The sequence below is a fragment of the Dreissena polymorpha genome, chromosome 1 (genome assembly GCF_020536995.1).
Source record: "Dreissena polymorpha isolate Duluth1 chromosome 1, UMN_Dpol_1.0, whole genome shotgun sequence".
Taxonomy (NCBI): Eukaryota; Metazoa; Mollusca; class Bivalvia; order Myida; family Dreissenidae; genus Dreissena; species Dreissena polymorpha.
This window is the reverse complement of record NC_068355.1, coordinates 41729566-41742190: the sequence shown is the minus strand read 5'-3', so window position 1 is coordinate 41742190 and position 12625 is coordinate 41729566. Positions and strand designations below refer to the sequence as shown.

Sequence of the window (12625 nt, the reverse complement as noted above, 5' to 3'; positions counted from 1 at the left end):
TTAATTTGGCAAATAGTTAATTATAATAATCCTGAACTGTAAGAAAATGGGACATTTTTTTTTAATTTTAACATAACAATCGCGCATGCACTTCTTCATAAGTAACACTGCCTGCAAATTTGAATATTGCTTGTTGAAAAGTTTATGAGAATGCATGAATATATGAACAAGTTTATGACTTCGAACAAGCAAACGGACATATGCCGATAGTTTTTCCAGAAACCATCTTTACTTCATTGCGGGGGATGTTCAGATAGTGTTTTATCACAATAAAGGAATAGAAATGTGTATTTACGATAAGTAAATGATAACTTAAAATGGCCATTGTACCTATTTAATGTCATGTTACGAGCCCATGTGGCCTTGACCTTTGACATGTGAAAGGATTCTGTAGACATAATGATAGACTATTGCACAACACAGACATACACACATTTATTTATCTCGAAAATGGATTTGAATTTCACATACAGCTGTTTTCTGGAACCGTTAGAACATACAGCAGTTGGCTGCAGGTTGGTGCTACGTCGTTGTCATCTTGCACGGTTACCGTAACTGTAGCAGAACCCTGCAATCCAGACATAAATAGTGTATTGTAATTGAAACGAAGCCATGCAATCCAGACATGAATAGTGATTTGCAAATGTTGCGGCACGCTGCAATACATACATGAATAGTTTATTGCAATTGAAACGGAGCCCGACAATCCAGACATGAATAGTATTTTGTTATTGTAGCGAAACCCTGCAATACAGACAGACACATGGTATTTTTGTTTGTTCACATATTTTGGGATTGTGTGTGGATTTGGAGAGAAGAATAGTGCATGTATACTCGTTTCCAACGTTATATAGGTAAGATCAGTCAGATTTTAACAGAAAGTATTTATCATATCAATAAACTCGTTTTTTTAATTTTGCTTTATAAATGTCAATATATATCACATGTTTATAACCATGTATTGAAATAAAAGAACCAACCGTATAAGCCGGTGTCCCGCCATCGATCGCGTATACTTCAATTTGAAAGGTTTTGTCTCCGGTCGGTAGTGCGTCATAATCGAACTCTTTTGCTAGCTCAATCTCTCCAGTCAACGAGTTTATAGCGAAATACGCGTCAGTCGTCACAGCACCATTCCGGGTTACTGGAATAGTATATTGTTTATTACATTTTAATACAAAATAGTTATCCTACACCTAAATACATTTATAGAAGAAGTATCTGGGTGTTAAAAGAAGAGTTAAATAAAAGGTGGTTATACACTAAAATTGACAATATCGGCGGGGACAAATGGTGCACCATGCTGAACGTATATTTTTTAAGATTATAACAATCGCAGTCATTTTTTTGTTTACTTGCTTTGGTGAAGCAAGAATTCAAGTTTGAACAAACGTTCTTTGTTCTACATGAGTGTGTAACATTTGTAATGCTGATTAAATACGAATCGAGGTATATAGCGTTATTGTGTATTGTTACTCTGCTTTTGCATGAAATTGACTATTTCAAGTGGTATGACCTGGGAAAAGCATAAATTATGATTATATTTATAGGCAAGGTTAGATTCAGTTAATTTAATTTATTTATTTTTGCTATTATTTTTGACAATTACATGCTATTATATTTATTGTTCTCAAAATGTTATTTATAAATATGTTATGATAGGTAAAATATTATGTTTATGATTTTGTGTTTGCCAATGGCACAGCAAGTCTCGCCATGTAAACCTTTCTTTGACTCGTCGGGTAAATTCCAGTAAACAAAGACACTTACACAATAGTCTCTATATCATTATTGTATTCACTTAAATCTAAATAAAGGACCTATCGAATGCTTCAGTATTGGCGAACACTCGATATGTAATCCATTCATTCTAAACAAGAGCTATGCCCCAAACTAGACTTAAACTCAGGCACCGTTGTCGGGGCATTTAGCAGATAAAGGTGTGGAACATTGGAAATGAAAACAATGTATCGCTCGTCTTAAAACCGTTAAGATATATTGGAGGTTTCGCTTGAGAGATGTGGAGGTAGCTCCCTCCATAAATTTCTAACAAATTAATGCAGACTAACTGGCCAACTGACTGAATAACTGACAGAAAGACCGACAGAGTGACGCTGACTCCAATATAACCCCTCCCTGCAGGGGTATAAGGATGCTATATTTAAAAGCGCACTTTAAGGCAGGAATTAGCGTAACATAATACACATTGCACTTTTATTTAAGCATGTGTGTACCCTAATTTTATTATATGGGTACTAGAATGATATATAAGGTTTCTCAAACCTTGATTTATTGAATATATCGCAATGCCATGGGGACTTGAATCTCCATCTGTAGCAACGGTATTGGTTATCATGGTTCCTATAGGGCTGTTCTCGTTGATGGTATTGGTGATACTGGTGGGTGAAAACGCTGGCATATGCTCGTTAGTTGGTTCAACCTTTAAAATATTCATAAAACTTAGAATACGTATAATACTGATAATACTACAAATAATGATGATAATTACTATGATTATTTTAATAAGAATTAGAAAAATAATACATACGTCATCTAAGTTTTTAATACCGTGATAATGACGGTTGCTGTCGCTGTTATGATAGCTCCTGTGAATGCTTGAGCAGTGTCCGTTGCATGAATGATAAGGACATATGAATTAGTTGTTCCTTCATAATCGAGATCAGCTGTCTGTGTAATGATCTCCTTCGTGTTACTGGCTCGCAGCTCAAACTTGTTGTCGTTGTTTCCAGAAAAGATTGATATGGTAGGTGTAGTACCATCAGCGTCTGTGACCGTCAGCAGCGCAATCGACGTGGCTGAAATAATAGTCTAATTATGGTATTTTAATAGATATTCAAGCACAACTTTGCTTGACACAATTATGTGTACCTTTTGTAGTGCATTTTTTTTAATATTTAATTTAAAATTATTTTAAAACAATATGGTACGATTATTATCAAGAATCATTTTGTTCTGTTCTGTTTCAATCTTATATTTTAGTTTCCTGAGCATATCATCATACTATAAATTGTTTATGTTGACTAAAAAAAGTATGAGTAAGTCTTTCCGCGTTCAACATAGTATACGAAATATGAATTCTACGCATGGTTCGGCATTTTACAAGAAACAATTTGGCAATGGAAGCCTTAACGCGCCCTCTGAGTTTTAAATTGTACCACTTTAGTGCTACAACAATCATTGAACATTATACTTTAAGATATATTTTTAAATTGCCGCGACCCAGCGTTGAACTTGACCAAGATATGCCCAATACAAATAGTCAGACTTATTTTTTAATAGTCAAAATGAGGCATCTAGAATGTTTAATTATTTTTTTCATGATTTCACCTGATCAACTAATTTTGACCCTAATGGACTTAAATTTTATATTGGCTAAGACATCGTCAAGGTAAACAATTTCACCCATTTTAAATTAAGATCGACATAAAAATAAGACCCCAATGGCAATTACAAGGTTATTCACCCCTCTCGGTCCAAATTAAAAGGTGGTATAAATATTGTTAATCTAAACATTGTGACCAAGTTTAATTTATATTTAATTTTAACAAATTGACTTCTAGAATAGTTACAAGTTGTTTTGCTTATATTATTTCCCCTGATGACCTATTTTAACCCCTCTAGGGCAACATTCAAACTTGCCCAAGATATTCTTATTTAGACATTGTGACCAAGTTTAATTTAGATAGTTTTATAAATGTGACTTCTTAAGAGTGAACTCGGAGAGCTAGTTTGTTATTTTACCAAACTCAACCCGTATTTAAACTGTAAATGTGTGGTGTTGGGATAAAAACTGTTAGCAAGTTTACTTTTGATTGAACCAAAGCGTTGCCCTATAGAGTGGTGACACGCTAAACACTGATGGCACACTAGGCACACAGCACGACGCAAGACACCCTGCAAAGACTGACCACAATGGTTCACGTTGTATATATCGTGTTTAGGTTATCTAAAAACAAGAGGCCCATGAGGGTCTGAATCGCTCTACTGCTATAAACACTGCACGTTTTGAAAGAATAAGATGGAAACTGTGTACTTAATCGCGCAAACAATGAGATTTTTTTTTTCAAATTCAGGGGGAGATTAGTGTGTACTTATTTCTCCGATAGTGCTCATATTCAATATGGTTCAAGTCCTCATTGATATAAAGATACTGTGCAAATTTGGAAATAATTGGATGTAAACTGTGGCATTAATCGCGTAAACAAGCGGGATTTCAAAATTTTCTCATATTCAAGGAAAAGTTATTCTGGACTTATTGCTTCGATATTGCTCTTTTTAAAAAAGGGTTTGAGTCCTCATTGATACAAAGACACTGTGCAAGTTTGCCAAGAATTGGATGAAAATTATGAATTTTATCCCATAAAAAAACTGAATTTTCATATTTTTTCTCAAATTCAAGGGGAGATTATTCTGGACTTATAACTCCGATATTGCTCATTTTCAATAGGGGTTGACTCATCATTCAGATAAAGACACTGTGCAAGTTGGGAAATGATTGGATGAAAACTGTGGACTTTATCGCGTAAACAAGCCTTAATTCCCAATTTTCTCAAATTCAAGGGGAGATAATTCTGGACTTTTTACTCTGATGTAACCCATTTTCAATAGAGTTCAAGTCCTCATTAATATTAAGACACTGAACAAGTTTGAAAAGAATCGGATGAAAATTGTGGACTTTGTGGACTTTTCTTGTAAACAAGAAAAAGTCTAACGCATGCACGCACGCACGGACGGACGGACGACGGAAACCACGCCATGACATAAGCTCTTCAGGCCTTCGGCCAGTAGAGCTAAAAATCATAAAACGAAACGCTAACAACACTGAAAGATAGTTTTAATACGAACATGCTGCAGTGTTTTCGGCGACGGAAACGAAATAAACGTTTGGGTTGAAAACAGGCGGATTGTCGTTTTCGGGCGTAATGTTTATCGTAAAGACTTGCGCTGTACTCGCACTGGTTGATGTCGCACTGAAAATATAAAATAACAACAAAAAAATTGTAAGTCTTGTAACAATTACTCCTTTTGATCGCCAGTTAATACGTAGAAACCAATTATATATGATATCAACGACATTGACTTACATCTCTTCCACCCAATATATAATACCAAGCCAGGCATCGAAATATATATCTACATAGTATATATAATATCTGATTTCTTTCTTGTTAAATTGAACGAAAACCCCATTTGAAAACCAAATTTTAACTTGTCTATAGTTGATATGTTAAATGTCTATTATAAAAAGTCTCTTAATTGTAATGGGTTTCAAACAAGCGTTACCAAGCTAGTTCGATGGTAACATTTTTAATTGCCCACTGAATGTTTAAGTGTTAGTTAAATACCTCCACCCATTCCTTAGAAAGAAGCTTACCAAAAACGTTTATCTTCCCAATGGTTTAAAGTGTATTTTACTATTCTCAAATTCACCACAGTCATGAACTTTCCCATGAGTTCATTTTAATATGGGGAATACAATTTAAACGAAATCCCGATCTTACCGAACACATAAACATGACGTCTCCAACGGGTGAGCGATATGATTTGCCTTGTCTTTGAAATGTATTATAACGAGTTATTACTTAAACATGAACGTTGATATACTTGTCTCATTTTAGATTGTCTGCAGACTAGTATATGTGCCATAAACGAGTAACATGTGTTTAAATCATATGTATGTGATTGTTGTTAACAATAAAACAAAACAAATTAAATTGTTATTGCAATAACAAACAAGAGTGAATTCATATTCCGCTGTTATCTACATTATGTACATGGATTATCATTTTGAAAGGGGCTTATTATCAAAAGTTTCATCTGGATACCTTTTTATAAGGTTTTATAAAAAAGAGATATTAGCTAACAGGGGGTTATATGATTTTAAATTAGTGAATGATGGTTATATAATGCAATAAATAGCTACTATGCATTCACACTTGTGTCCATTTATGTAGTAGTTTAACCTTTAGATGACATATTTCCTTTTCTTACCTCACAGTTATGCTGAAACTGGTATCGCTGCTTTCGTAATCAAATACCCGTGTCGTATACACTATTCCATTGGTTGAATCGATCGTAAAATCTGTGCCTCCGGTAGTGATCGCATAATTAATTGGGTCAGTCCCATCCGCTGCACTTATTGTCCCGACTGAAGTTCCTGAAGGCCTACTTTCAGACACACTAAATGAAGCAGCACCGCTAAATGACGGAGCACCTGCAAGAAAAGGGTTTCATTGTGTAATTCATAGCGCTCGATCTGGTCGACAAGTCGTTTGTAATCCAGTGTACAATAAACGTAATATGTAACAGAGGGAATGTGTCTCCATGCACCCATTTTATTAAATTAAACATGTATTCTTGATCGTATGAGAAAAAGTATATACGAAGTTCAAAGTAGGTTACTAAGTTCAAGTCTCCGATAATGGTGACATTATTTTTACATGACGTCGGAAATCACGATGCGCGTTCAACGTTTCGTGAGCTCTGATAATAAGATGAACATTTTAGTCACCTTATAAATTGACATTGAAGGCATGTTAAGTTGAATATCAGTATTAGTAACATACTAGGTATTTATGAATTTAAACCTGCAATAAAAATTCAAGTAGAGCCTTATTCATGCCATAAAACTAGGTTTTCAACGTTTTACCAATTATTTAACTTTAATTGAATTAACTGCGTAATTCCAGGCAAAGTATGCATGTAAAATATATGCACACACACGTTAAGCGCATAATACCCAAACTAAAAAAAGTGAACGTAATCTTTTCGTGTAAGTAAAGTAACAATATTTTGATGGTGCTGCGAAGCAGCTCGTCTAAGTTATCATACCATGAACAAATTCTTCACAATGGCGACCTATGTAAAAGACCGAGATTGAGATAGCTCGATTTTTGGATTATTGACGCAAAGCGGCAATAATACACAGTAGCCAATCTTCAGCCTAATTTGCATATTACTGCAAACTTCGGAGCACTTCTGTCTACGCCGCAGAACTAACTCTCTGTTAACGCAATTTGACGATAAAAGCCGTTACCGAGAAAAAGTATCCGAATGTACTATAATCGATTCAGGCGATATTTTGTTTGTATATCTCTTTTTAATACTTTCCTATTGTTGTGAAAATGTTAGTACATGCGCATTGAAAATGCACGGAAATAGCCGATATGAAAATGCACGGAAATAGCCGATCATATCGGCTATTTCCGTTATTTAACGGTGAATAGGTTGTCAAATAGTGCGGGGTTAACATGTACACAATGTCTTGCTAAGCTTTTCTTTTTGAGGATATGTAGTAACAAAATGACAAACCCAATTATTTTTTAACGTTCAGTCTATCTAACGGTCACCGGGTCAAATCTTAGAAAATCCTAACAACCACAGAGGCACAATTTTAATCCAATCTTTATGAAACTTGGTCAAAATGTTTGTCTATGAAATCTGTGTTATATGAGGTAAAAAAAACTAGGCCTAAGAGTCAAATCTTAAAAAATATTATAACCCACTGTAAATGCCACAAGTTTGATCCAATCTTCATGATACTTGGTCAATTTGCCTCATATGATACTTTGAACTAGTTCGAATCTGGGTCTTGTGGGGTCAAAAACTAGCTCACATGGTCAAATCAAAATAAAGATTTACATGAGCGTGCCACAAAAGCCTCTTCTGTGTATGCAGCAGCACGCAAACGCGCGTAAGTAAAATACGTGTTCTTCACCAGCTGGTCCGAGACTAGTAACACACTAAACATCGCAGTGGCGAAGACAGGGTTCAGAAACTTGAATGTTTTTCTAAATGAACTTAGTTTCCTTTTGAATCAGGGCCACGTTGTGAGATTTCATGTCAATAATCCACCAGTACTTTCAGTGCTTTGATTCTAATCGGCATACCTCGCTGATTATCATTTATAAAGGTAAAGGAAGCTCAGCTATAAATAGGACAGCATATTCTGGGGAAAAAGATTTAATAATAGTTTGAAAAAGTTAATTTTAGATCAGTTATATTCAATCCATTATATGTTTATAAATCAATCAAACGACTGTGCATTGTATGTATTTTATTTGACATTTGTCGTGATTCTGTAAATAAATTGTGAATGAAAACGTGTATAATTAACGTTTAACGCGATCATGAGTGTAATGAAAACGAATTATTTCGAACCAGACCTTTGTAAACGTTGAAGCAAGTATGGTATATAAATAGCATAATAGCCGTGCGACATATATATGAAACTCGCTCTTATGCGTAATCTGTCATTTTGCATATTTAATAAACTTTTCAAACAGAAATTAAAGAGCCACATCAGTGCACACACTATGTTTGATAATTCATTCGTTTGTTGGATATTGTTTTCTGTTTTAAACACATATTAGGTCACATCGCGGAGATTTAGTTAACCTTATCATGTGTTCATGGGCGAACTCACGTATTCAAGTCGTATTCGACTATGTGATCAACCTACTTTCGGGAATCATCATGAAATTATTGCCGTTCTTAACGAACAAACATGCCTAAGCTTATTGAATTAGAGAAAAAACAATAATCGAAAGAGAAAAATTATATGTTCAATCACATGGGCATGTGAAATCACGTCCGTACACATAACATCATTAACTTAGGAAAGGAAACAACAAAATATAAAGTTTGGTATGATATACATGTGAAATTAAAGAGCATGGTGTAATTAAAGAGCATGTCAAGTTTTGAATATATTTGCTACATAACGTAATGTTATAACCCACAAACATTGTACTGTAACATAACGTTTTTTAAGATAAGTGGTACTGAAAATACACGTCGAAAATCTGTTTAAAGATATTTCTTGTTATATTTGATCGAGAATGTAACCAGCCTCCTAGTTTCGCTGAATGGGTCAAGTTCCCCGCGGATACTACTTCCCCGTACCCCCCCCCCCCCAAAAAAAAAAAATTCGTACCTAATTTTGTTCGTAACCAATTTGTTTTTCGTACCCAAATTTTTTTTCGTACCCAATATTTTTGTCGTAACGAACAAAATTTTCGTTCCCTTTTTTTTGGCATAACTTTTGTAAACGTTTCGTACACATTTTTTTTCGTAGCTAAAATGTTGGTTCCCACATACACAATTATGGTGATGTAGGTAAACTTAAATTGGTGCTTTTATATCCATCCTCTTCAAAAGCATCGTCACAACAGTACTGTCAGTACTTTGATTTATCTAATGCAATCCCAAGCTAATACAAACAACATATCAGCGCAACACCTCAATCCTAGCTCCAATTATGAAGCGGGTTTGTTTATCTTCAGTTGTAGCGAACTTAACTTCGACGCAGAAGCGATGCCATGATATGTCGTTACAAACAACACCCATACGAAGCAACACGTGTGTACCCATAAACAATTTATTGTGGAACAAGTAAACCGATATTGAGTGTGACAGTGGCCTCATGTTTTCCGTTTCTATTTGTTTCATGTGTTGCTAAAATAATGGAATGTAAAACCAGCTCACAGAAAGACAAATGTAATGAAGATATTCAAGCCTTCATAAAAGATCACCTCATAAATAGACTGCTTAAGGTCAGTTTAACAAGCAAGTTCGTTCAATTGATATCCCCCGCCAAATAAATTTTGTTTATGGATGGGTCTAGAACTAAAAGAAAAGGTATAAGTGAAGGGTTCTGCCTTTTGGCATTTTTTTTTCACTCATTTGTACTTGTGATGGGTTTTCAGACAATAAAATGCAGAACAATGCCTGATAATTGAGAAAAATTACATCAGGACATTTTGAGAATCCATTTAAGTATGGTAGAATCCTTACCAAATAAGGCATATTTAATCAAAATGTGTGATTTTTACCTTTGTGTGTGACTTAAACCACGACCCTAGCAACCTGGATCTTACATTTGACAATCAGCTAGATAATTGAGAACAATTGTGGACAGTTATTACAGAATCCCTTAGTAAAAGAATGACTAAATAATATATTATTCATCAAATGTGTGACCTTTGACCTCAATGTGTGACCTTGAACTTAGCCGCTAGGATTTTAGATGTTTGATGTGAAGCAACCCCAGATGATTGAGAACAACTATAATAAAGTTCATGGCTCTGACTCATGTGTTAATGGAGATAAAGCTCTAAGCTTATATAAAAAGCTTTTTTTTTTCAATATACAAAGGGCCATTACTCCATTATTAACAGATGGTGTACAATGCCATTTGGCGTGTATCATCCTCTTATCCATATACATACTCATACCAAGTTTCAATGAAATCAGCCAAAGCACTTCCAAGATATGGCTCCGGACACACAATAAAGCATTTATTCAAGATACCTTTTCGTATGAAATAAACCTATGTATAAAAGTGTAGCTAAATATCATCATCAAACGTTGGCAATAAAAAAAATTGAACCCGGCTTAGCAGTGAATTACACTGACAGAGCAAGGCACAATCAACAACAACAACAACGACGCTTTGGCAAATGGCGATCGCTGATTACTTTCACGTATGGATGTAACTCAATCAAAAATACTTACTCATTCTGATTGTATTTTGAATTAGTTTTTAGGGGTAAGTTGTTTATTTACCTCATTTTCATCAATGTAAAGAGATAAATTGTGATAGTATTGTTTGTAAGCACGCATTTACAAGGATGGTTATGGTTAGATTGGAGTGCGGGTTTTTGTCTTATCTGGCGAAAATTGTCGATTTCGTCCGATTTGTCAGTTTGTTATTCTTAAACGGTTGAAATGAGGCCAATTTTTGTATGGCCAACGTTTGCAGATGATATTTAGCTACAATTTTATACAAAGGTTTATTTTTAAACGATAATGACTTAGTAATTTGCACTTTATTTGAATTTGTGACATTCTGCCTATTTGGCATGTTCAACGCCTTGCCAATGGGCAAACCGTTAAAATGATTAAATACAACAGTACATATTCAAGTGTTGGATGAATGTCCCGGGGAATGAACTTTTCTTTCATCGCACCATTTTCCGCATAATTGCATATGAATAACATATTACAAACAAAACAACCAATTGAACGATTCGAGTATCGTGTCATTTTCTAAATTTACCACAATACATGTATGCGCAAGCAAAATCTAGCTATAGTCCATGGCAAAAAAGACCAATAAAGTCAAGGGTCGCCTAATCAATGAAACATTTTCATTTTTTAACCTATGGGCAAAAACATGATCTAATTAAAAAAGGAAAAAAGTTATATTTAAATATCTAGAAATGACACCAATCTTCGTACTTGTTGCATGCAGCGCTTCCGCTGAAGAAATAATTGCACGCTACAGGTTACATAATCCTAAACGGAAGTGGAATTTTGGGAATTACTTGCAGTCAGTTTGCTACTAAGTACATATGATGCAGGTCCTGGTGCATAAGATTTTAAAAATGTATTTGAAATGAAGAGTTTAGGTATCAGTTTAAAGGTACATGTGTAAGTCACAGGGCAAAAGGCCTGATTTGTGCATTTCTTTGTATGTTATTGGTTGCCAGCCTCAATAGTAAGGCGTGGATTTTGCCTTCAAATGGCAGTGCCGGTAGCTGTCAAAACCGGTTCATATGTTCTAAGGTAATTATTTTGAGTTACGCCGTATAGAATTTTTTCAAATGCAGTTTTTTGTAAGCTTATGAAACCACCTTTCCAGTCATGTATAGTTATATATTGGCTTATCGCTCGGTCATGGTGAAATTTGAGATCAACGATTGCGAATTCTATATATATAACAAAGAAGTAAATTAATTGGGCATGTGTAACCTACATTTACCTGACTCTTTAAAGCACAAGAAGGAACACATGTGTGTTAAAAGGTCTATCACACTTACAGTATAAAGAAGTGAAACTCCAGCAGCTGGGGCAGCTACAGGTCTTGTTAACGGACGGTTTATAACAAGCCAAATCATATTATTAACAAGAAATATCTTTAAAAAAGATATACGGCGTTGATTGTGGTTTGAGTTTGTGAAACGTAAAGAGTTAAAAAAAATGAGACCAAGGATGGCGAATGTCTTTTTCTGTGCAGTTCTTAGCTGTATCACACGCAATACGGAAACCTATAGATACAAAACAGAAAACCAAATGAAGAATGGAAGTGAAATTTAAACATATGAGTCAACCGGCCACACGCGAAGTATCCGTACATATTTTAAATATTTATACGCGCGTTCTTCGAACAAACCTGTTTTAGTGGTTTGTCGGGCATTGCTTTTTGATTCGTTATTAACAGTATCGAGAATCATCGCGCTCATGCTTAATACATTAGGCAATATGGTGGAATAATTCTTGTTAAATTAATTAAAAATAATATTTATCATGGTATTGTTGAAAACACATAAAGAATCTATTATTGACATACCATAATTATATCGCTGAATATCTTCATTTAACATATTTTGTGGTCTAAAGAAAATCAAGTTCACCTAGTTCACGGATAGGGTCTATATTATATAACAAACTGGCCACGAACTCAGGTCAGCACATAAGCGCCTTCGGACGCAGCGATGACCTGTAAATAAACCCTGATAACTCGCGGGTTGAAATGCAATGCATTAAAGTGAGGCCACGCTTCCACTGCTTTTTATACTTTTACATGTTAACATGTTGATAG

At 34.8% G+C, this 12625-nt stretch overlaps 1 protein-coding gene across 1 annotated transcript in view; it reads right to left on the bottom strand.

Moving 5' to 3' along the window:
* LOC127869571 (protocadherin Fat 4-like) overlaps positions 1–5797 on the bottom strand; it is a 141189-nt gene extending 135392 nt beyond the window's left edge. Inside the window, exons 1-6 of the mRNA XM_052412261.1 lie at positions 5787–5797; positions 4867–4991; positions 2569–2816; positions 2284–2440; positions 981–1144; positions 472–568 (exon numbers count right to left, since the gene is read on the bottom strand). Of these exons, the coding sequence (XP_052268221.1) occupies positions 472–568; positions 981–1144; positions 2284–2440; positions 2569–2816; positions 4867–4991; positions 5787–5797 (802 nt within the window). The remainder of the gene's footprint in view (positions 1–471; positions 569–980; positions 1145–2283; positions 2441–2568; positions 2817–4866; positions 4992–5786) is intronic.
* Between the last annotated feature and the right edge of the window lie 6828 nt (positions 5798–12625).